This window comes from Pongo pygmaeus, chromosome 2, assembly GCF_028885625.2.
Source record: "Pongo pygmaeus isolate AG05252 chromosome 2, NHGRI_mPonPyg2-v2.0_pri, whole genome shotgun sequence".
Taxonomy (NCBI): Eukaryota; Metazoa; Chordata; class Mammalia; order Primates; family Hominidae; genus Pongo; species Pongo pygmaeus.
The window spans coordinates 101,189,815-101,215,977 of NC_085930.1; the positions used below are offsets into that span (position 1 = coordinate 101,189,815).

General features: G+C 48.5%; 1 protein-coding gene across 1 annotated transcript in view; it reads right to left on the reverse strand.

Annotated features, from left to right (window-relative positions):
• Nucleotides 1-26,163, reverse strand: part of DNAH1 (dynein axonemal heavy chain 1) — a 94,724-nt gene that overhangs the window by 58,288 nt on the left and 10,273 nt on the right. Inside the window, exons 8-14 of the mRNA XM_054483745.1 lie at nt 19,263-19,629; nt 18,166-18,238; nt 15,732-15,906; nt 15,153-15,309; nt 14,022-14,154; nt 10,687-10,848; nt 9,631-9,883 (exon numbers count right to left, since the gene is read on the reverse strand). Coding sequence (XP_054339720.1) covers nt 9,631-9,883; nt 10,687-10,848; nt 14,022-14,154; nt 15,153-15,309; nt 15,732-15,906; nt 18,166-18,238; nt 19,263-19,595 — 1,286 coding nt within the window. The 5' untranslated portion in view covers nt 19,596-19,629. The remainder of the gene's footprint in view (nt 1-9,630; nt 9,884-10,686; nt 10,849-14,021; nt 14,155-15,152; nt 15,310-15,731; nt 15,907-18,165; nt 18,239-19,262; nt 19,630-26,163) is intronic.

Consider the following 26,163-nt stretch of genomic DNA (forward strand, 5'->3'; position numbering starts at 1 on the left):
GCACAGACTGTCGGCCCATGGCCACATCTCTGCCCCTGCATGTGGTCCAGCCTCCCGGACCAACATCTCTCTCTGCATCCCAGCCACAGTAACCCTGCCCTGCTCCTCAAGTACCACAAACTTGTCCCTACCTCAGCCTCTGCACTGCTGCTCCTTCTGCCAGAATCCTCTTCTTCCCTTACTTTTTTAGACCTCAACTCAAATGTTATCACCACTGTGAGGAAGGCTTTCCCTGACCGCCTAATGTAAAGAAGGCCTTCTGAGACATCTCTATTCCCTTCTCTCGCTTGGTCTTCACAGCACTTATCAGAACCCTAAAAACCCAGATTTTTCATTGTCTGTCTTTCTGGCCAGGCTGAGAGTCCCCAGGGTGCAGGCTCTTTGTTGGAAATGTTCACTGCTCTGTCCCCAGTGCCCGGCACAAGATGGGTACTTCCACACATGGCTGCTTGCTGGCCTGACATCCGCTCCCTCCCTTCTTCCTCAGTTTTGTTCCAGAATTCCATCCTTCCTCACTTGACTCAGGGGAAGATGACTACAGCCCCAGCTACAGGGGTACATCTCAGCTAGTCCAAGCCAGTCGTGGTGGAGCTTGCCCCGACTGCAGTTGGTTTAGGTGTGGGAACATGTCCCAGTTATGATCAACCACTGATGCAGAGATATAAAAGTCAAGCCCTTTGCAGTGAGCTAAGATTGCTCCACTGCACTCCAGCCTGGGGGACAGAGCAAGACCCTGTCTCAAAAAAAAAAAAAAAAAAAGTCAAGCCCTCTTGTTCTGGCTCCCTCCAGGACAAATATGGTGGTGCCATGCTTGCTCCAGAGTTTCGCACAGGATCAGGCTGAGACTAGACTTCTAAAACCATATTTTACCAGCTGCTGCTTCTATTATACCCTGCTTCCTTCACTTCCTTATAGATTTCTCCTGAGAGGATTTCATCAATCGCTTGCACAAGAGTCCCCAAATCAGGGTCTGCTTCTAGGGAACCCAATCTAAGACAACCCTTGTTGTGGTCATGAAACTGCTGCTGCCATCTCGCCTGAAGATGAAGCCAGCATACACTGCAGACAGAGCCCTGATGCACCAACCCTGGGGCGTCCTGCACTGGTTTTCCTGCTACAGGTACAGGAATGCACTTCCCTGCTATCTAAGACAATCCGAGACCAGCATCTTTGATACTTAAAGCCAAAAACATTATAAATTGAATAAAATTCAAGAAACAGACTTCTGGACAGCCAAGGTAAGGTGGCTATATCGATTCAAATTTCCCAACACATCCTAGGAAGGAAGGAAGGGAAGAAGAAAAAACTAACACTACCAAAACCCACACCTTTAGCACAACTAGAATAAGCAGAATGCCTAGACTTCAAATTACCTTTAAATTAAAAAAAATCTATCTCCAGTGAGCTGTCTCTCACACACTCTTGCTGCAAGTTTTCACAGAGAACAAGGGCAGTCTAAGAAAAACTGCAGAAAAGGGAAATAGTGGTAACCCTAAGATAGATCTAAAATCCTACCTGAGGCCAGGCGCAGTGGCTCACGCCTGTAATCCAAGCACTTTGGGAGGCCGAGGTGGGTGGATCACCTGAGGTCAGGAGTTCAAGACCAGCCTGGCCAACATGGTGAAGCCCTGTCTCTACTAAAAATACAAAAATTAGCTAGGCGTGGTGGTAAGCGCCTGTAGTCCCAGCTACTTGGGAGGCTGGGGCAGGAGAATCATTTGAACACAGAAGGCAGAGGTTGCAGTAAGCTGAGATCACACCACTGCACTCCGGACTGGGTGACAGAGCAAGACTTCATCTCAAAAAATAAATATAAATAAATAAATAAATAAATAAAATCCTACCAGAAAGAGAAAATAACCCAGGCTGGGCGCAGTGGCTAATGCCTGTAATCCCAGCACTTTGGGAGGCCGATGTGGGTGGACGAATTGAGCCCAGGAATTCGAGACCAGCCTGGGCAACAAAGTGAGACCCTCATCTCTATAAAAAATAAAAAAAGTAGCGGGTGTGGTGGCACACGCCTGTAGTCCCAGCTACCAGGGAGGCTGAGGCAGGAGGATTACTTGAGCCCAAGAGTTTGAGGCTGCAGTTAGCTGTGATTATGCCATGGCACTCCAGCCTGGGTGAAAGTGAGACCGTATCTCAAAAAAAGAGAAAGTAACCCTAACTGTAAAAATACTGAAAAAAAGCCCTGGTAAATCAGAGCACTTACTACAAGGAAGGGACTTAAGGGCATGCAATTCAAAGGCAGTGTTCTTTGAAAGGCATATGACTTATGGGACAGGAGGTAGAAGGAAAGGGGTCATTTGTAGACTGGAGGACAAGGGAAAAGAAGCAAAAGTGAAATTTTGAGTTCTGCAAGATAAGAGGACAAAAACCTTGGAGGACCCACATCCCTCTCCCCAGCACGTGTGTACACAGACACAGACACAGACACACACACACACACACACACACACACACACACAGAGCGCATTCCAAAAAAAAAAACAAAAAAAACTAATGTGCAATACTGACAGAAGAGGGCGCCCTTGAACTAGAAAGCTTGCAAATCACTCCAAATCCTGAAATGAATAGGTGAACACCGACTACATTTGCTTCTATAAGAAAAAGAGAGCATCTTTTAGCTTTGTTTGGATGTTTGAGAAGATGAGAGCATCTTAACTGATAAAATTCCCATCACCCCTAAAAAAATAAACAAGGACCAAGCTGAAGAAAACTGTAACACAATACTTCAGCTAAATAGCCTTAAACAAGTGTTTGGGCATCTGAAAAACCACCTTGAATCAGAAATTCAAAAATAAAACATATAAATGGACAAATGTCGGTAAGAAAAGAGACTTAATTAAGCTCAAGGGAAAAATGGAAAATAAAATTATCTCAGGGAGGAAGCTGAAATTACAAGGTGCCCGAGAGAAAACAGAGTCAAATCAAAGCATAATGAAGTAAATTGAAGAAAGGCAGGATATAACCAAGAGAATAAAAATGAGAGAAAATAAAGGAAGTAAAAGAAAGAAAATAAAATTTTAAAAAATAAATAAAATTAGAAAGAAAAAACTAAAAAGGGTCGGAAACTGGTTGAATTAAAAGATACGCAAAGCAGCAGCAATATATAAAAAGATACATAGATACATAGAGATATAGATACATAATGAATTCCTTGATGAAGAAAAACAAAAGAATGGAACAGAACCAAGATTTAAAACTATAATTCAAGGGAATTTTTTTTTTTTTTTTTTTTTTTTTTTTTTTTTTTTTTTAGACGGAGTCTGGCTCTGTCACCCAGGCTGGAGTGCAGTGGCACAAACTCGGCTAACTGCAAGCTCTGCCTCCCAGGTTCAAGCAATTCTCCTGCCTCAGCCTCCCAAGTAGCTGGGATTACAGGCACCTGCCACCACACCTGGCTTTTTTTTTTTTTTTTTTTTTTTTTTGTATTTTTAGTAGAGATGGGGTTTCACCATGTTGACCAGGCTGGTCTCAAACTCCTGACCTCAGGTGATCCACCCACCTCAGCCTCCCAAAGTGCTGGGATTACAGGCGTGAACCACCGTGCCCAGCCAGCCTCAGACTTCTTAAAAGCACCACACAGGCAAGGCAACCAAAGTGGAGCATTTTTTAAAAACTCGTAGAATAAAAAGCTGTGAACTAAGAATTTTATATCTGGTCAAGCTGTTCTTCACGTTTTAAACATGTGAGAACTCAAGGAACTCTATACCCTTGAGCTCTTCATGAGGAATCTACTAGAAAAGGAACTTTATACAACCAAGAGATGACGGGAGACTTCAGAAAAAAGATTGATACATTTAATAGAGTTTATTGTAAGTTGAAGACTAAAAGGTGGAGATGAGTATGGAGGAATAGTAATAATATTTTAACGGTTAAAATATTAAGTAGAGGCTGGGCACAGTGGTTCATGCCTGTAATCCCAGCACTTTGGGAGGCCGAGGGGCGGGTGGATCATTTGAGGTCAGGAGTTCAAAAACAGCCTGGCCAACATGATGAAATCCCTTCTTTACTAAAAATACAAAAAATAGCCAGGCATGGTGGTAGGGGCCTGTAATCCCAGCTACTCAGGAGGCTGAGGCAGGAGAATAGCTTGAGCCCGGGAGGCAGAGGTTGTAGTGAACAGAGATCCCACCATTGCACTCCAGCCTGGGTGACAGAACAAGACTCCATCTCAAAAATAAATAAATTAATTAATTAATTAAGTAGAGCTGAGCATGGTGACTCACTCTTATAATCCCAGCACTTTGGGAGGCTGAGGTGAGCGATTGCTTGAGCCCAAGAGTTTGAGACCAGCCTGGGCAACATAGGGACACCCTGTCTCTACAAAAATACAAAAATTAACCAAGCGTGGTAGCTCACACCTGTGGTCCCAGCTACTCAGGAGGCTGAAGTATGAGAATAGCTTGAACCCAGAAGGTCAAGGCTGAAGTGAGCTATGATTGTTGTGCTACTGCACTGTGGCGTGGGTGACAGAGCAAGACCCTGTCTCAAAACAAAACAAAACAAACAACAACAATGAAACAGGCCAGATACTAAAGGGTTAAGTAGGAAAGCAGGGGATAATGGAGACTATAAAAGAAACCACTAAAGTAAAGGTACAGACCTTCCTAAACGCCAAAAGAAATTTTTAAAATAGAAGAACTAGAAAACATATCATGTAGAGAAAGAAACATAGCATTGTATTACAATACACATAATGATAATATAAAGTAATATGACTGAGTTGAGCCCAAACCTATTAGACATACCAATAAATGTGAATGGGCTTATTACAAGAAAAAGGTTTTAAATTTGGCTCACAAATAAAACCCAAACTATATGCTGAAAGTAAGAAACTGATCTAAAATGAATTAGTTTAGAAAGTCTCAAAATAGAGGGATTTATCAGGCAAATGGAAATAATAAAATGTCAGGTTGCTATGTTGATATCAAACAAAGTAAAATGCAGATCCAAAAGCATTAGAACTCTGCCAAAAGGCTCCTGGAACTGATAAACAACTTCAGTGAAGTTCCGGGAAACAAAATCAATGTACAAAAATCAGAAGCATTTCCATACACCAATAATGTTCAAGCTAAGAGCCAAATCAAGAACACAATCCCATTTACAATTGCCACAAAAAAAAAAATACCTAGGAATACATTTAAGCAAGGAGGTAAATGATCTCTAGAAGAACTACAAAACACTGCTAGAAGAAATCAGAGATGACACAAACAAATGGAAAAACACTCCATGCTGATGGACTGGAAGAATCAATACTGTTAATATGGCCACACTGCCTAAAGCAATCTACAGATTCAACACAATTCCCATCAAACTACCAAGTCATTTTTCACAGAACTAGGAAAAAATTAGCCTAAAATTCATATGAAACCTAAAAAGAGCCTGCATAGCCAAAGCAAACCTAAGCAAAAAGAACAAAGCTGGAGGCATCACCTTATCTTCAAACTGTACTACAAGGAAGGCTACAGTAACCAAAACACCATAGTATTGTTACAAAAACAGACACATAGTCCAATGTAACAGAATAGAGAGCTGCAGAAATAAAGCCACACACCTACAGTCATCTGATCTTCAACAAAGTTGACCAAAATATGCAATGGGGAAAGGACCCCCTATTCAATAAATAGTGCTGGGATAGCTGGCCAGCCATATGCAGAAGATTGAAACCAGACCCTTACCTTTCACCATAAACAAAAATTAACTCAGGATGGATTAAAGATTTAAGTTGTTCTTCTTTTTTTTTTTTCCTGAGAAAGGGTTTGGCTCTGTCACCCAGGTTGGAGTGCAGTGGTACCAGCACGGCTCACTGCAACCTCCACCTCCTAGGTTCAAGTGATCCTCCCACCTCAGCCTCCCAAGGAGCTGGGACAACAGGCGCGCCCCACCACGCCTGGCTAATTTTTTTGTGTTTTTTGGTAGAGATGGGGTTTCACCATGTTGTCCAGGCTGATCTTGAACTCCTGAGCTCAAACCATCCACCTTGCTCGGCCTCCCAAAGTGCTGAGATTACAGGTGTCAGCCATCTCGTCCAGCCAGGATTAAAGATTTAAATGTCAGACCTCAAACCATAAGAATCCTAGAAGAAACCTAGGAATCACCATTCTGGATGTTGGCCTTGGGAAAGAATTTATGACTAAGTCCTCAGAAGCAATTGCAACAAAAACAAAAATTGAAGAGTGGGACCTAATTCAAGAGCTTTTGCACAGCAAAAGAAAGTATCAACAGAGTAAACAGACGACCTGCAGAACTGGAGAAAATATTCACAAACTATGCATCTGACAAAGGTCTAATATCCAGAATCTATAAGAAACTTAAACAACTGTACAAGGAAAAAACGAATAATCCCATTTAAAAAATGGGAAAAAGGGGCCGGGCGCAGTGGCTCAGGCCTGTAATCCCAGCACTTTCGGAGGCCGAGGTGGGCGACTTGAGGTCGGGAGTTCGAGACCCGCCTGACCAACATGGAGAAACCCCGTCTCTACTAAAAATACAAAATTAGCCGGGCATGGTGGCACATGCCTGTAATCCCAGCTACTCAGGAGGCTGAGGCAGGAGAATCGCTTGAACCCAGGAGATGGAGGTTGCAGTGAGCTGAGACTGCGCCACTGCACTCCAGCATGGGTAACAAGAACAAAACTCCATCTCAAAATAACAAAAAACAAAAAACAAAAGGGAAAAAGGGCCAGGTGCGGTGGCTCACACCTATAATCCCAGCACTTTGGGAGGCCCAGGCAGGTGGATCACCTGAGGTCAGGAGTTCAAAACCAACCTGGCCAACATGGTGAAACCCCGTCTCTACTGAAAATACAAAAATTAGCTGGGCGTGGTGGCAGGCACCTGTAATTCCAGCTACTCGGGAGAGCAGCAAAAAAAAAAAAAAAAAAAATTCACACATTGCTTTTTTTGTTTAAAAAGCAAAAAAAAAAAAATCACACATTTTTTTAAAAAGCTTATAGATCATGCCTGTAATCCCAGCACTTTGGGAGGCCGAGGCAGGCGGATCATGAGGTCAGGAGATCGAGACCATCCTGGCGAACACGGTGAAACCCCGTCTCTACTAAAAATACAAAAAAATTAGCCGGGCATGGTGGCAGGCGCCGGGGGGCAGAGCTTGCAGTAAGCAGAGATCACGCCACTGCACTCCAGCATGGGCGACAGAGCGAGACTCCGTCTCAAAAAAAAAGAAAAAGAAAGAAAGAAAAGTTAAAGTAAGCTAAAGTTAGTTAATTAATTATATACATTTTTTTGAGGTAGTCTCACTCTGTCACCCATGCTGGAGTGCAGTGATGTAATCTCAGCTCACTGCAACCTCTGCCTCCCAGGTTCAAGCGATTCTAGGGCCTCAGCCTCCCAAGTAACTGGTATTATAGTCGTGTGCCACCGTGCTCAGCTAATTTTTGTATTTTTTTTTAGTAGAGATGGGGTTTTGTCATGTTGGCCAGGCTAGTCTTGAACTCCTGGCCTCAATCAATCCACCCACCTTGGCCTCCCAAAGTGCTGGGATTACAGATGTAAGCCATCATGCCTGGCCCTAAGGTGTGTTGGGTTAATTTATTATTGAAGAAAGAAAAATTTAAAATAAATTTAGTGTAGCCTAAGTGTTTATAAAGTCCACAGTAGTGTATAGTAATATCCTAGGTCTTTACGTTCAGTCACCACTCACCCACTGACTCAACCAGAGCAACTTCCAGCCCTGCAAGCTCCATTCATGGTAAGTGCCTTACATAGATGTATCATGTTTTATCTTGTATACTGTATTTTTTTTACTGTACCTTTTCTATGTTTAGATACATGAATACTTGCCGTTGTGTTACAGTTGCCTGCAGTATTCAGTAATCACACCCTGTATAGGTTTGTGGCCTAGGAGCACTAGGCTGTACCACATATCCTGGGTGTGCAGCCAGCTATATCATCAAGGTCTGTGTCAGTACACACTATGATGTTTGCACAGTGATGAAATCACCTAATGACGCATTTCTCAGAACATGTCCCTATCGTTAAGTGATGCATGACTATAAAACTACAGATGCTCCTCTACTTACAGTGGGGCTACATTCCAACTAAACCTGTTGTAAGTTTAAAATGCACTTGATACACCTAAGCTACTGAACACCATAGTTTAGCCTAATCTACCTTAAATATGCTCAGAACACTCACATTAGCCTACAATTGGGCAAAATTATGTAACACAAAGCCTATTTTATAATAAAGTGTTTAAAATTCCTTGAAATGTATTGAATACTGTACTGAAAATGAAAAAAAAATTGGTTGTGTGGATGCTTGAAGTACAGTTTCTACTGAATGCATATCACTTTCGCACCATCGTAAAGTTGAAAAATGGTAAGTCGGCCGGGCATGGTGGCTCACACCTGTAATCCCTTTGGGAGGCCGAGACGGGTGGATTACCTGAGGTCGGGAGCTCGAGACCAGCTTGGCCAAAATGGTGAAATCTTGTCTCTACTAAAACTACAAAAATTAGCCAGGCATGGTGGTGGGTGCCTTTAATCCCAGCTACCCAGGAGGCTGAGGCAGGAGAATCTCTTGAACCCAGGAGGCGGAGGTTGCAGTGAGCCAAGATCGAGCCACTGTACTCCAGCCTGGGTGACAAGAGTCAAACTCTGTCTCAAAAAAAAAAAGAAAGAAAGAAAGAAAGAAAAGAAAAGAAAGAAAAATGGTAAGTCAAACCATCATAAATTGGGGACCATCTGTGTATATATTTCCCAGATATGTCTGCGGTGGCAGTCTCAAAGCAATGATATCCCAGTAGCAATGAGCACATCTAATGCCCAGATCTTGGCTTCTAAATATCATTCCTCAACTAAAAGGAACTTCCAGCTGGGCATGATGGCTCATGCCCATAATCCCAACACTTTGGGAAGCCAAGGTGGGAGATTGACTTGAGCCTAGGCATTCAAGGCCAGCCTGGGCAACATAGGGAGATCTGTCTCTACAAAAAATAACCAAATTAGCCAGATGTTGTGGTACATGCCTAAGTCCCAGCTACTCAGGAGGCTGAGGGGGAAGGCTTGCTCGAGCCCAGGAAACTGAGGCTACAGTGAGCCAAGATGGCCCCACTGCACTCCAGGCACTCCAGCCTGGGTGACAGAGTAAGAACCTGTCTCAAAAAATAAACTAAAATAATAAATAAAAAGAGCTTCCTTGGAGAAACAGCTGGTTTCAGGACTGGACCTGGGAAAGTACACAATGAGCCTGGAAATTCTTGCTGTGCCAGAAAGTAAAGTTATCTTAGGGGCATCTTGCTAATAAATCATCATCTAAGGGTTTTGAAGAATGATGGAAACATGGTAAAACGACACAGGAATTAGCTTGAAAAGTCTTCCGCTGGCCAAATCTAGGACAATTTGAGCATCAAAATTTTAAAAAAGTAGTCAATTGTAACCCTTTGAATAAAATAAGGATCCAGGAGTCCATATGGATAATGAGGGATCTGGAGATGAACAAAAAATTGTTTGAGGCCCCAACAAGTCCATAGGGCAATAGGCAGGACAGTCTCAAACAGATGAGCCCTGAGGGAGCTCCACCCTGGAGTAGCACCAACTTCCTATGGGAAGGTTCCCTGAAGAAGGCGATGCCCAGAATGGGGAAGGCCGAGTGGGGACTCACGAGGGGCCTTTGCGCATCCGAGGCGTGCTCAGGGCCCACTGCTTGATCTTGCTCAGGCTCTGTTCACTGATGACACGCTGGCCGTCAGAGGGCATGCAGTCCACATACAAGTTGTAGAGCAGCAGCGCCTCCGTGTTCTTGCGCAGGGCATTGGCCTGGACCACACGTTGTGCGAACATGCAAGGGTCCTCAGCACAGAAGAGAAGCTGGATCCGTGGCACCCAGTACTGACAGACCTGAAGGGGTGGCCTTCCTGGGGGCCGGGTGAAAGGCAGAAGGGGACATGCAGTCAGGCTTTCAGGTTCCGGCCGGCTGTGCTGTGGATGCCCAGTGGCCCTGAACAAATTGTTTCCCTCTTCTGACCCCCTGTCGCATCTGTGAAATGGGCATGACGACACTCCCTGCCCGGCCCATCTCACAAGGTGTCACGGACGGATGTGAAAGCACTTAGACAAGGCTGGGGCGCGGTGGCTGACACCTGTAATCTCAGCACTTTGGGAGGCCGAGGAGGGAGGATGCTTGAGGCCAGGAGTTCGAGACCAACCTGGCCACCATGGTAAAACCCTGTCTCTACTAAAATTACAAAAAAGTAGCTGGGTGTGGTCGTGGGCACCTGTAATCCCAGTTACTTGGGAGACTGAGGCACAAGAATCACTTGAACCCAGGAGGAAGAGGTTACAATGAGCCAAGATTGCACCACTGCACTCCAGCCTGGGTGACAGGGCCAGACTCCATCTCAAAGAAAAAAAAAGTATTTAGACAAGGAGTTATACAGGCATGGCTGTTCAAGTGCCCATCCCTTGATCCCACACCCAGGGCAGGCATCACTTATTGATGGGACTTGGGCTCAGAGCTGACATGCCAAATAATGGCCACTTGCCCTTTCTGGGGTCTCTGAGTGATGAGTCCTCTGGTCCTCACCGGTCAGGGCATTGGGCAAACAGAAAAGTAGAATTCAGACCTGATCTGGCAGTGCCCTGGGTGGAGTTGGCCTCAGTCACAGGCCGGCCAGGCCCAAGCTGGCGGTCTGCTTGGGGCAGCAGCAGGATCTCATACCTTCAGGGGTGACCCCTGCATTCAGGATGGGCCTCCCCATCTCATCTCGCACCAGGCCTTTCTCGTCTGTCTTGTGTACCAGGTATAGCTTCTTCTCCTCGTCGTAGTCCAGGACGCCGACCTCGCACCATTTGTACTTCAGCTTCTGACTCTTGGGGTCCTCTGAAACAGGAGAGGAAACTCCACCAGTGCCCCCTGCCATGGGGGCAGGAAGTGGCCTCTGAGTGCTGGCAGCAGCGCTGGGAATGGGTCTCAGAGATCACCAGTCTGGTGTCTCTCCCGCTAGGATGCCCCTCTCTGCTCCAGCAGAGCCAGGGCCCTGCTTCCTCCCAGCTGAGCTGGCCTCTGAGGAACCCCGTGCTGCAGGAAGAGCCAGAAAGACCAGGTTTCTCTGCCCTGGTGCTCAGCACAACCTCCACCAGGGCAGAGAGACACACAGGTCAATGGGAGGCTGGGACAGGCGGCACAAAAGACCCAAGTTAAAGGAGACCTGCTGAGAACCCAGTTGTAAAGGTCATGAATGAGTTGGACCCCCTTCAAGGTGACCATGGCCAGGGTGAAGCCCTCCCCACAGGCTGCCCCTGGCTGCTCAGTCCCCGGGCCCCTCATCTGAGAACAGGGCACGGCAGGGCAGGGCAGGGCAGGAGCCGCTCTTTGGTCAGGATGGGCCTCCCACTGGTTTCCTGGGTTGAAAGCCTGTGCCCACTTCTCTAGCTTACCTCCCGCCGCTGCCCCTCACACATTTCTCTCCAGCACACTGGATGTCTGGCTATTCCTGTGAGTTTCTACCTTGTTCCCACAGCAGAGCCTCCACACTGGCTGTGCCCTCGGCTTGGAACACTCTCTACTCAGGTCGCCTCATTGCTGGTTGTTCCCTTCACCAAGGAGAAGCCTCTGTGCCTAAAATAGCACCCCTGTCCCAGGCACTCTCTGACTTGTTACCCCATTCTGTTCCTCACAGTGCCGAAAGTCACACTACTTATGCATCAGCTCCTGGTTCACAGCTGACCTGCTCAAACTAGTGTCAACTCACTAAGGGCAGGAGCGACTTTGTCCCATCTCAGTCACAGCTGTGTCCCTGGGCCTGGAATGGAAACTAGTACCTTGCAGGTGTTCGATAAACTTTTGCAGAAGGAAGATGCAAACACATGGTGCCCAGCAGAGCAGCCGCAATACACAGTGGCTTAAAAACAAACTGAGGCCGGGCGTGGTGGCTCATGCCTATAATCCCAGCATTCTGGGAGGCAGAGGTGGGCGGATTGCCTGAGCTCAGGAGTTCGAGACCACCTTGGGCAACATGGTGAAACCCCGTCTCTACAAAAATACAAAAAAATTAGCTGGGAGTAGTGATGTGTGCCTGAAGTCCCAGCTACTTGGGAGGCTGAGGCACAAAAATTATTTAAACCTGGGAGGTGGAGGTTTCAGTGAGCTGAGATAAAAACTGTTTATTTTTGTTCTGTTTGTTCCTGTTTCTGGTTTTGTTTTTTTTTTTTTTTTTTTTTTTTTTTTTTTTGAGATGGAGTCTCGCTCTGTTGCCCAGGCTGGAGTGCAATGGCGTGAGCTCCACTCACTGCAACCTCTGCCTTCCAGGTTCAAGCAATTCTCCTGCCTCAGCCTCCCTAGTAGCTGGGATTACAGGCGCGCGCCACCACGCCCAGCTAATTTTTGTATTTTTAGTAGAGACGGGGTTTCATCATGTTGTTCAGGCTGGTCTTGAGCTCCTGACCTCATGATCCGCCTGCCTTGGCTTCCCAAAGTATTGGGATTACAGGCATGAGCCACCACGCCTGGCCCCCTGGGTTTTGTCTTGTTTTGTTTCGTTTTGTTTGAGTTCTACAGACTGGGTTGAGGAAGGAAGGGCTGGAATTCTCAGGAAATGCTCCCCACCTGTTGACACCAGCTAGATGAGTAAAGGATGGGTAAAGAAGGCCTATATCTCACCTATTTTGCTTTCTCTGTTTTGCTTTTCCCTTCCCTTCCTAGTAGGTTGCCTTTCTGAAAATGCTGGCCTTGTCTCGGCTCAACTCAGATGAAAAGATGTCACTGGAAGCTCCCAGCAGAAAACGAGGTCCCTGGCAGAGCCCCTCCCTGCTCACCCCTCCTCCCACCCGTGCCACCACCCCAGACCAGGGCCACGTGAAGGGGTGTAAGCAGAGCACCTCGGTGGAGGCTGCTACTTGGTGCATTTAAGGCTAATGCAGCCCCAAACCTTCTGGTTTTATCACCAGGAATTGGCGATCTGGGAACAGTTGAGTTAAATTATTTTTGTAATTAAGTCCAAAGTAAAGGGAACATTCTGGGCTTCTTGTCTAGTTCAGAGAAATTGATTCTAGCATTAACATGCTTTTAAAATGAAACATAAATTTACAGCCTGCTCAACGGACTCACTGCGCGGTCTTAAAACCAGTCATGGCTCTCACAATCCTACTTCCCACCTGGAGCTGGCCTACTTGGCCCACTCCCCACTCACAGCATCTTGTCCCCCCACCAGGTGGGGAGCAGAGCAGCCTTCAGCCCTGCACAGGGGAACAGCCACCTCCAACTTCCCAAATGATGGCCCACACCTTCCTAGGATGTTGCATCGACACCCAGCCGTGCAGGCCGAGACGTCAGCCATGGATGCCCACCTGGCATTGCTTTCCACAGCAGGAAACGGGAGAGCCTCCACAGCCGGTGGGGCAGGCCTGAGGCCAAAGGAGCAGCCAGGGGCACTCCCTGGGCAGATACAGACAAGGCCAAGACAAGGCAAACCTGTGTGGCATCAAGTGGGCATGGTGAGGTGTGACAGTGGTTGTGGATGGGTGACAGTAGGCGAGCTTGTTTCTGTGTGGTGAAAATGTGTACATGAGAGAGGTTGTTGGGGGTGTGTATGACAGCGAATGTGCTTGTCAATATGTGTGATGATGGGGATGTGTGTTTGTGAGCAAGTGTGTGATGGTGTGTGTTGTGCACACAAAAGTGAAAGCTGAGAGGCCATGGTTAGAGCTGCAACAATGGGGCTTCTGGGTGGAGGGATGGAGAGTGGAATTGTGCCCCTCGTGCATGTTTCAACATTCCCAATGAGCATGTACGTATTTTACTACCAATAAATCAAAGATTTTTCAAAACACTAGACACCATCCAGCTGTCCCTTTTCCAGCCCTCCCAATGATGTTCTCCCTGGTCCCTGCATTCCTGCCTCTGTGAGGCCAGCTCCTAGGCCTGTCTACTAGCTGAGAGGTCTTGAAAGACCCCTCGCCTCCGGTGGCTGCCAGGTCCCAGGGGAGCCCAGGAGTCTGTGACAGGGCTGCTACTGGAATGAGATAGTGTCCCCACTCCAGACTGGCCTTGCTCACCATGCCCCAGGAAGTCATCAGTGGGCAGGAGGGCTTTTCCCGGGACAGGTTTCCTGTCCAGAGACCCTGGCTCCAAGCCCATGTTGATCCACTCTCTGGGAGTCCGGCAGTCAAAGTCCTCATCGTCAAATACCTGGAAGAAAGCAGGCCAACACTGGGAGGAAGCAGCTCCTCTAGTGGGGCCCAGGTGGGACTGGGTGTGCCAAAGGATGGGGTGCCTAAGTAATACCCTCCCCAGGTGAGAGAGCTGCAAGGTGGGACTGGGGGCTGACCCTCTCCACTGGGGGCTGGGGGCTGACCCTCTGCACTGCTAGGACTGAGGGTTGAGCCTCTCCACTGCTGCTCCCAGGGGTACACAGCATCTGGTTGGGTGAAACCCTGGATCCCCATCCAGCCAAGCCACCTGAGGCTCAGGCAGAGGGGTGTCCAGGGACCCAGAGCAGGTGGTGGGTTCTTTCTTCCACTGCCCAGGGCCACCTAGCTCAGGACCAAGGGAAGAGGTGGCCCTTGGGTTTTCCTGGGGACCCTACTCCAACTTGGAACTGGTGAGATTCGGGGCTGTCAGGAGGCAGCCCTTAGCTAGACTCAGCTTTACCTCCTTACAGGGACCATCAGGCGAGAGACACTCAGGGCTGCAGAGAGGAGGGGAGGGGAGGTGGGTGAAAGCCAGAGCCAGGCCATGCTCCCTCTTTCTCCTCCCTGGATTCGTTTCCTGATTTATATCCCAAGGGGGTGGCACTGATTCCCTCTTCCATCCCTGCTGTTCCCATTTCAGTGAGCCCAGAAGCAGCTGCCTACCCTGAGGCGGGCACTGGTCAGGGAGGACTACTCCACAGTCCAGCTGGGCCACATCTAGGTTGCCCATGGGTGGCACGGAGGCCGAGGCCAGGCATACAGGCTGCCCAGGGAAGAAGCAAAGACTCAGCATTCCAGGGGGGCTGGGGGCCCCACCTGCTCCATCTAGGATGCTCAAAGTACCTGGGATGGGTTCCTATTGTTGACCTGCCCTGTTTGACAAGAGAGTGCTGGTGACTGGTGTGGGAATCCACTTTCCGATCTGACTCCTGAGCTTCCACTGAGGTCCTGCACTTCTGCCCCTGTCCCTCAACCATCTGTGGAAGCCCGGCTCACCTTCAGTGGGAGGTAGATGGGGAAGAGTGGGTCATGGCTCTGCTCGATGGTTTGGGGGTGCTGGGGGACCAGGTGCCTGGGCATGAGCTTGTTGGAGTCGATGCCCTGGCTGAACAGCAACTGCTCAATGTCCAGGCTCAGGTACTGCTGTTTCCTCCTGGTCAAGGGCAGGGAGGGGACCTCAGGATGGCTTGGCTCGTGTGAGGTGGCTCCATGGGTGTCCACAAAGGCCTATGGGGTTGTGGGGACAGGGGTGTGGCCGAGAGACCCCTCTGGAGCCCTCCGCCCCTCTGAGACTCATCAGGAAGTGGTGTGGTGGCTGGGGCTGGTGTCCTGGGCTCCAACTGCCCTTCTGTCCCGCCCCACAGTCCCATTCATTGACCTCAACGCCACCTTCCCCAACTCCATAACATGTAAATTGTTCCTATTAAGACACCAAAGGGCTAGAAGATTCGATTTAAACACTTGTGCACAGGCTCTGCCATGAGGATTGTCACCTGGCGATCTGCAGTTCCTCATCCCCTGAGACGGGTGGATGCCACCTCCCGGACAGTCTCCCCACAGCCCACCCAGCCGTACCTCTCGATCTCAATCTTGCGAGGACGCTGGCCTGGCAGCACCTGGAAAGGCACCTGCACCTTGGGCTCGTAGGCCTGCAGTGGGAAGTCAGACTGGGCGAGCAGCCGGGTGGTGGACCCGATGCACTGCTGCTCCATGCGCTCCTGGAAGTCCTCAGGAACCTCGAAGGTTCCGACTGCAGGCAGAAGCAGGGGCAGGGGCTTTGGGGCTCAGGCCAGCACCCAAAAACCAGCCTCCACCCCATAAAATAAATCACCAACCAGGTAGTATGCTTTGGAGTGTGGGAAGCTCAGAGCTTTCCTGTGGCTGGGCAGTGGCTGGGAGAACACAGGCATGGCACCAGGTGTCCTGGTGCTACGAGCCTGGAGGGACAGTGGCTTCCAGAAGGTCTGTCCTAGCCCTGCTCTCCCTGTCCAGAGCCAGCATGCTTGACCACTCCTTTCCATACCACCCAGCACCAGGGGCCATTGCTCAGGCCAGGTGTTGAGTTCAACAAGGGAGAGGGTTACCACTGGATAGGAAGATGAAATGGGATGGTCTCCTCCCACCCCTACTGCAGAGGCCCCCTCAGCATATTGGAGTCTGATATTCATTCCCTGAGGCCATTGCCAGCTTGAGGCATCCTGGATACTGTGGGTGGCTCCACCACTCTGGCCCTGCAGGACCCTCAAGTCACAAAATGACTGCCCCTACTTAGATGAGCAGGGTATACAGAGGCTTCCATTCCATACCTGGGGGAAGGGGAGTTGGTGGGGAGAGACCCATTGATAGGGTGACCATCCATCTCAGTTTGCCCGTGACACCAGATAGTCAATGGAGAAGAAAGTCCCAGGCAAAGTGAGACCACAGAGGTGGGGAGACGGGTGTGGGCATTTGCTTTAGGAGGGGATGGCCACATTTCCCAGGGCCTGGGTGGGCTCTGGGCAGCCTCCTGATGGTGCCCTCTATTTTCCAGTTGGAAGAAGGGTCCAGAGTCCCAGGGGCCCTGGTGACCCCTTCCTTGGGCCTTACTGCCTTCTTGGGACCAAGAGGTGGTCATGCTGCAGGAGGGTCACGCTTGGGAGTGGCATCTGGGGTCCCACAGAGACCACCAGAGGTGGGGCCTGGGCGGTGTCCAAGGCTCAGCGGAGCCTCCACCATTAGCTGGAGTCTGCTCTCACCAGGCTGCTGAGTAGTCAAGGGACCCCCCTCTTTGCACCAAAAAGGCCCAGATCTCAGGGCTGCCAAGAAGGCTGTTTTCAGAGCCCTAATCACCAGCTCTTGAGGCTGCGTGACGCCACTCCATCCCCAGGACCCACTCAGTGGCCAAGAAGGAGCCAGGGCGAAGAGACCCATGCCTGGCCTCCAGACCCTGCTGTGTCTGCGGGCCGGGGCAGGCTACCCCAGCCCTTGGGCAGCAGAGTGAATGTCCACTACTGGCTGCTGAGAGCCCTGATTGACACTACCCTGTGCCGCTGGGGGCTGCTTTTTCTCATGTGGGCAGAGCTGCCATCTGCCGATTACCCCCTGCCCACCCTGCCATGTGTGGCAGGAGCACCATTCCCAATACCCCCAGTGCTGAGATCTGCGGTTAGTAACCATTTTCTGGGTCACAGATACTTGTGAGACTGTTGGAAACAATAGGCCAGACCCTCAGGTAAGTGCACAAATATACATGCTCGTGATGTTTTCTAAGCCCTGTGGGTTCCAAGAGGACTGGTCTGGACAGCGGCAGGAAGGAGCCAGGTCTTTCCTGGGGGTGGGGAGGAGGGGCCGACAGAGGGAGCCATAGGGCATCTGGGCCTGATCCAAGGGGACATCCTGTCTGCCAGGGGAGAGGCACAAACTCCAGCCAGGTGGGAGGCCACCTGCGCAGTTCCTCACCACCACTCAGAGCTTCTCCTGGAGCCCCTGTTCTCCCCTCCGCCACTGGGGAAGGCCCCACACCCTGCAGACCTGTCCCAGTCCTCGCCACCCCAGCTGTGCTCTGAGACTCTCCATGAGCCTGAGAGGAGAGGCCCCCTTTCCTCCTTCAGCAGGGATCTCCCAGGCATCTATCTGAGCCAGGTCCTGTTCTAGGTGCTGGGGCCCCAGCAGGAAGCAACTCAGACAGTCCTGGTGTCTTCAGGGCCCACATTCCAGAGGAGGCAGAAAATACACCCATATGCCCTTCTGACCTCAGCCAGGGAAAGAAAGCTGTGGCTCTGACCCCTGGCAGCCCAGCCCAGCCCAGTGTCAAGGTCATGGCTCCACTAAGAGTAATGACTCGGTAGCTGTGGCTGACTGAGCACTCACTATGAGTGGGCATTTGTGAAGCACCCTGTTTCTTATTATCCCTGCTCCACAGTTAAGGAAGCTGGGGCCCACAGCCAAGAAAAGGCTGTCTCCCTGAGGCCAAAAGCCTGCTTTGAAATTCCTACCGGGACCCACTCACACAGCCCTCCTGAGCACTGACCTCTTGGGGTGAACTTGTCGAGGTCAGCCTGCCGCAGGAGGTTCTGGCTCATTCGGGGGCCACAACACACCTCCTGAAACCAAACCATGGAGCCCTGAGTATGTGTCAACCTCCCAGGGACAGGCAGGACCCGGGAGGGACCCCGAGCCCAGGCGCCTCCCTTGAGGCCCACCAGGGAGCACTCCAGGAGCACAGGAGTGGGCAGAACCAGTGAGTACGCACAATTCCCCGTTCAAAGGCCACAGTGGGCAACAAGCTGTGGCTACCCAGGACATCCTGGCCCCACCCCATTCTGGTCCAGCCCAGCCCCCCTCCTTGATCTGAGAACACTCCACAGTGCATCCCGGGGCTGAGCCAAGAAGCAGGTACTGCAAGGCCAGCAGGTATCTCCGTACATACCTCCTCTCCCAAGGGCCACTGGCACTGCAGGTTTAATGCATATCAGGGGGTCCTCACCCTGTCTTTCTTGGCCTAAAGCCTAAGGCTGCCTGGGACCTACAGGCCTCTGAATTCTCTCCTCGTCATTCCCTCTCCTCTTTCCCCTGCCCCCAGCCTCCTCCCTCGATCTTTCCCCTCGCATTCTAGCCTTCTTCTTCACACAGCCATGCCCTCTCTCAGGGACCCCAGGTCTTTGTACCTGTTGTCTCCCCTGCCTGGAACACGCTCCCAGGCCCCACTCTTACATCCTGTCTCTTAGATCTCAGCAGTACATCACCTCATCTGTGGAACCTTCCCAACCAGAACCAGGGGAAGGGGTCTTCCCTACCAAAGCCACTGCCCCATGACAATGACAATAGGGATGTGAGCATCTCATCCCTGCTGCATCTCCAGGGCTCCATCCAGGGCCTGGCACACAGCAGGAGCTCAGTAACGAGTTGTCAAATGAATGGACAGATGGATGGGTGGTGAGAAAAATGGATGGAAGGGTGGATGAGGGGGTAATAGGGGGCAGATGGATAGAAAGACAGATGGATAGATCAATAGACAGACAGCTAAATGAACAGATGGACTGACTGATGGGGAGAAGGATGAAAGGGTGGGTGAACGGAGCCCAGAGAAAGGGTTGAGGCTTGGTAGGGGATGGCTGCCATACTCACCCCAAGTTGTTCCAAGGTTCCAGGGCTGAGGATGTCGGAGTAGAACCCACGCTGCTTCATCAGCGGGTACTTCTTATCAGTGCCTGTCAGGGGTGACTTCCGGGGCTGCCCCAAGTCTGAGAGTGTGGGTAGGGCCGGGGGCAGGGGTAAATGTGGGAGCTTGGGGTCAAGGGCTGGAGGATTTCCCAACCCATAGTCTGATCCTGGAAGAATCTTCCCCGGGTTATACTCTAGGCCCCTGTAGGTCCCCGCTTGGACTGCAGGAGCACTGCTGCACTCTGGGCCCTGAGGGGTCCTTCCTGGGCTATAGCCTTTACTGTTAGGCTGCTCCATGCTGCTTCTCAGGGAGATGCCCCAGCCGAAGTTCCTAGGAGAAGAACCCAGTGTCAGTCAGCCCTTGCCAGCCTCTGTCTCAGCCCCCAGACACATGGATGCCTAGACTGCCTGCCTGCCACAAGCCCCAGCCCATGACCCATGGGTAACAGAAGAGCAAGAAGGAGGGAGAGGTCTCCTCCTAATCTGGACAGGCATACAGTACCCCGAGTCCCACTAGGAGACGGTGGGGCCTGCCCTGGACACCGCATGTGAGCAATGAGCCCACCCAGAGTTAAGGGCTGAGTCAGGGGAAGCACTGCAGATGCCCCCAACCCATGCATGCAACTGCACTTGTCTACCCCTCTCCCCCATTTTATAGAGCAAGGCCTGACTTCTCAGTAGCAGGAGATGGGGAGGGAGGCCCATAGCTTGCTCACCCAATAAATTTCCCTAAAATGACTTTCAGCCAGTAGCAGCCCCGGCAGCCCCAGCCCATCCCTGCTAGACTTCCCTACCTTTTCCCAGTGTGGTGCATGAGCCTACCTAGCACCTGTGAGCGCTGGACCATGCCCTGCCTCCCCTGTGTTTGCCCACTCGACCTCCCCCAATACCCTGGAGCCAGAGAACTAAATGGTCTCCCCAGCAGGACCCCAATCCTGACCCTCCATTGGCCTACAGATCCCTCTACCAGCAACAAAACAGCATTCACCCACCCTGGCTCTCAGGGTCAGATCAGCTCAGGAAACGTATACCCTCCCGTCTTATGCAAAGGGAGTAGCAGATGCCGCCAGGGTGCATGCATATCCACCACCTGGAGGACAAGGGTTTATAGAGTTTTTATTGTGGGAGGAGCAAGCCCTTGCAAAGCCACTGTTGCTTTTGGCTACCTCAAAATTCATCACCACGGAGAATCCTTGGGCAGGAGAACATGACAAGAAATTGGACAAGGGTATGGCGAAGAAGAGGTTTGTACATAATGCTAGTGCAAAAAATAAAAAGGGGGTCTACAATTATCTCAATAAAAATTGCAATTAGAAAAAAGCGGGGAGGAGCCAAGATGGCCGAATAGGAACAGCTTCGGTCTACAGCTCCCAGCGTGAGCAACGCAGAAGACAGGTGATTTCTGCATTTCCATCTGAGGTACTGGGTTCATCTCACTAGGGAGTGCCAGACAGTGGACGCAGGTCAGTGGGTGCGCACACCGTGCGCGAGCCGAAGAAGGCCGAGACATTGCCTCACTCGGGAAGCGCAAGGGGTCAGGGAGTTCCCTTTCCTAGTCAAAGAAAGGGGTGACAGACGGCACCTGGAAAATCGGGTCACTCCCACCCGAATACTGCGCTTTTCCGACGGGCTTAAAAAACGGCGCAACAGGAGATTATATCCCGCACCTGGCTCAGAGGGTCCTACGCCCACGGAGTCTCGCTGATTGCTAGCACAGCAGTCTGAGATCAAATTGCAAGGCGGCAGCGAGGCTGGGGGAGCGGCGCTCGCCATTGCCCAGGCTTGCTTAGGTAAACAAAGCAGCTGGGAAGCTGGAACTGGGTGGAGCCCACCACAGCTCAATGAGGCCTGCCCGCCTCTGTAGGCTCCACCTCTGGGCGCAGGGCACAGACAAACAAAAAGACAGCAGTAACCTCTGCAGACTTAAATGTCCCTGTCTGACAGCTTTGAAGAGAGCAGTGGTTCTCCCAGCACGCAGCTGGAGATCTGAGAACGGGCAGACTGCCTCCTCAAGTGGGTCCCTGACCCCTGACCCCCGAGCAGCCTAACTGGGAGGCACCCCCCAGCAGGGGCAGACTGACACCTCACACGGCCGGCCAGGTACTCCAACAGACCTGCAGCTGAGGGTCCTGTCTGTTAGAAGGAAAACTAACAAACAGAAAGGACATCCACACCAAAAACCCATCTGTACATCACCATCATCAAAGACCAAAAGTAGATAAAACCACAAAGATGGGGAAAAAACAGAGCAGAAAAACTGGAAACTCTAAAAAGCAGAGCGCCTCTCCTCCTCCAAAGGAATGCAGTTCCTCACCAGCAACGGAACAAAGCTGGACGAAGAATGACTTTGACGAGCTGAGAGAAGAAGGCTTCAGACGATCAAATTACTCCGAGCTACGGGAGGATATTCAAACCAAAGGCAAAGAAGTTGAAAACTTTGAAAAAAATTTAGAAGAATGTATAACTAGAATAACCAATACAGAGAAGTACTTAAAGGAGCTGATGGAGCTGAAAACCAAGGCTCAAGAACTACGTGAAGAATGCAGAAGCCTCAGGAGCCGATGCGATCAAATGGAAGAAAGGGTATCAGCGATGGAAGATGAAATGAATGAAATGAAGCGAGAAGGGAAGTTTAGAGAAAAAAGAATAAAAAGAAACGAGCAAAGCCTCCAAGAAATATGGGACTATGTGAAAAGACCAAATCTACGTCTGATTGGTGTACCTGAAAATGACGGGGACAATGGAACCAAGTTGGAAAACACTCTGCAGGATATTATCCAGGAGAATTTCCCCAATCTAGCAAGGCAGGCCAACATTCAGATTCAGGAAATACAGAGAACGCCACAAAGATACTCCTCGAGAAGAGCAACTCCAAGACGCATAATTGTCAGATTCACCAAAGTTGAAATGAAGGAAAAAATGTTAAGGGCAGCCAGAGAGAAAGGTCAGGTTACCCTCAAAGGGAGGCCCATCAGACTAACAGCGGATCTCTCGGCAGAAACGCTACAAGCCAGAAGAGAGTGGGGGCCAATATTCAACATTCTTAAAGAAAAGAATTTTCAACCCAGAATTTCATATCCAGCCAAACTAAGCTTCATAAGTGAAAGAGAAATAAAATACTTTACAGACAAGCAAATGCTGAGAGATTTTGTCACCACCAGGCCTGCCCTAAAAGAGCTCCTGAAGGAAGCGCTAAACATGGAAAGGCACAACCGGTACCAGTCGCTGCAAAATCGTGCCAAAATGTAAAGACCATCGAGACTAGGAAGAGACTGCATCAACTAACGAGCAAAATAACCAGCTAACATCATAATGACAGGATCAAATTCACACATAACAATATTAACTTTAAATGTAAATGGACTAAATGCTCCAATTAAAAGACACAGACTGGCAAATTGGATAAAGAGTCAAGACCCATCAGTGTGCTGTATTCAGGAAACCCATCTCACATGCAGAGACACACATAGGCTCAAAACAAAAGGATGGAGGAAGATCTACCAAGCAAATGGAAAACAAAAAAAGGCAGGGGTTGCAATCCTAGTCTCTGATAAAACAGACTTTAAACCAACAAAGATCAAAAGAGACAAAGAAGGCCATTACATAATGGTAAAGGGATCAATTCAACAAGAAGAGCTAACTATCCTAAATATATATGCACCCAATACTGGAGCACCCAGATTCATAAAGCAAGTCCTGAGTGACCTACAAAGAGACTTAGACTCCCACACATTAATAATGGGAGACTTTAACACCCCACTGTCAACATTAGACAGATCAACGAGACAGAGAGTCAACAAGGATACCCAGGAATTGAACTCAGCTCTGCACCAAGCAGACTTAATAGACATCTACAGAACTCTCCACCCCAAATCAACAGAATATACATTTTTTTCAGCACCACACCACACCTATTCCAAAATTGACCACATAGTTGGAAGTAAAGCTCTCCTCAGTAAATGTAAAAGAACAGAAATTATAACAAACTACCTCTCAGATCACAGTGCAATCAAGCTAGAACTCAGGATTAAGAATCTCACTCAAACCCGCTCAACTACATGGAAACTGAACAACCTGCTCCTGAATGACTACTGGGTACATAACGAAATGAAGGCAGAAATAAAGATGTTCTTTGAAACCAACGAAAACCAAGACACAACATACCAGAATCTCTGGGACGCATTCAAAGCAGTGTGTAGAGGGAAATTTATAGCACTAAATGCCCACAAGAGAACGCAGGAAAGATACAAAATTGACACCCTAACATCACAATTAAAAGAACTAGAAAAGCAAGAGCAAACACATTCAAAAGCTAGCAGAAGGCAAGAAATAACTAAAATCAGAGCAGAACTGAAGGAAATAGAGACACAAAAAACCCTTCAAAAAATTAATGAATCCAGGAGCTGGTTTTTTGAAAGGATCAACAAAATTGATAGACTGCTAGCAAGATTAATAAAGAAAAAAAGAGAGAAGAATCAAATAGCTGCAATAAAAAATGATAAAGGGGATATCACCACTGATCCCACAGAAATACAAACTACCATCAGAGAATACTACAAACACCTCTACGCAAATAAACTAGAAAATCTAGAAGAAATGGATAAATTCCTCGACACATACACTCTCCCAAGACTAAACCAGGAAGAAGTTGAATCTCTGAATAGACCAATAACAGGAGCTGAAATTGTGGCAATAATCAATAGCTTACCAACCAAAAAGAGTCCAGGACCAGATGGATTCACAGCCGAATTCTACCAGAGGTACAAGGAGGAACTGGTACCATTCCTTCTGAAACTACTCCAATCAATAGAAAAAGAGGGAATCCTCCCTAACTCATTTTATGAGGCCAGCATCATCCTGATACCAAAGCCGGGCAGAGACACAACAAAAAAAGAGTATTTTAGACCAATATCCTTGATAAACATTGATGCAAAAATCCTCAATAAAATACTGGCAAACCGAATCCAGCAGCACATCAAAAAGCTTATTCACCATGATCAAGTGGGCTTCATCCCTGGGATGCAAGGCTGGTTCAATGTACGCAAATCAATAAATGTAATCCAGCATATAAACAGAACCAAAGACAAAAACCACATGATTATCTCAATAGATGCAGAAAAGGCCTTTGACAAAATTCAACAACCCTTCATGCTAAAAACTCTCAATAAATTAGGTATTGATGGGACGTATCTCAAAATAATAAGAGCTATCTATGACAAACCCACAGCCAATATCATACTGAATGGGCAAAAACTGGAAGCATTCCCTTTGAAAATTGGCACAAGACAGGGATGCCCTCTCTCACCACTCCTATTCAACATAGTGTTGGAAGTTCTGGCCAGGGCAATTAGGCAGGAGAAGGAAATAAAGGGTATTCAATTAGGAAAAGAGGAAGTCAAATTGTCCCTGTTTGCAGACGACATGATTGTATATCTAGAAAACCCCATTGTCTCAGCCCACAATCTCCTTAAGCTGATAAGCAACTTCAGCAAAGTCTCAGGATACAAAATCAATGTACAAAAATCACAAGCATTCTTATACACCAACAACAGACAAACAGAGAGCCAAATCATGAGTGAACTCCCATTCACAATTGCTTCAAAGAGAATAAAATACCTAGGAATCCAACTTACAAGGGACGTGAAGGACCTCTTCAAGGAGAACTAGAAACCACTGCTCAAGGAAATAAAAGAGGACACAAACAAATGGAAGAACATTCCATGCTCATGGGTAGGAAGAATCAATATCGTGAAAATGGCCATATTGCCCAAGGTAATTTACAGATTCAATGCCATCCCCATCAAGCTACCAAGGACTTTCCTCACAGAATTGGAAAAAACTATTTTAAAGTTCATATGGAACCAAAAAAGAGCCCGCATCGCCAAGTCAAACCTAAGCCAAAAGAACAAAGCTGGAGGCATCACGCTATCTGACTTCAAACTATACTACAAGGCTACAGTAACCAAAACAGCATGGTACTGGTACCAAAACAGAGATATAGATCAATGGAACAGAACAGAGCCCTCAGAAATAATGCCGCATATCTACAACTATCTGATCTTTGACAAACCTGAGAAAAACAAGCAATGGGGAAAGGATTCCCTATTTAATAAATGGTGCTGGGAAAACTGGCTAGCCACATGTAGAAAGCTGAAACTGGATCCCTTCCTTACACCTTATACAAAAATCAATTCAAGGTGGATTAAAGACTTAAATGTTAGACCTAAAACCATCAAAACCCTAGAAGAAAACCTAGGCATTACCATTCAGGACATAGGCATGGGCAAGGACTTCATGTCTAAAACACCAAAAGCAATGGCAACAAAAGCCAAAATTGACAAATGGGATCTAATTAAACTAAAGAGCTTCTGCACAGCAAAAGAAACTACCATCAGAGTGAACAGGCAACCTACAAAATGGGAGAAAATTTTCGCAACCTACTCATCTGACAAAGGGCTAATATCCAGAATCTACAATGAACTCAAACAAATTTACAAGAAAAAACCAAACAACCCCATCAAAAAGTGGGCGAAGGACATGAACAGACACTTCTCAAAAGAAGACATTTATGCAGCCAAAAAACACATGAAAAAATGCTCACCATCACTGGCCATCAGAGAAATGCAAATCAAAACCACAATGAGATACCATCTCACACCACTTAGAATGGCAATCATTAAAAAGTCAGGAAACAACAGGTGCTGGAGAGGATGTGGAGAAATAGGAACACTTTTACACTGTTGGTGGGACTGTAAACTAGTTCAACCATTGTGGAAGTCAGTGTGGCGATTCCTCAGGGATCTAGAACTAGAAATTCCATTTGACCCAGCCATCCCATTACTGGGTATATACCCAAAGGACTATA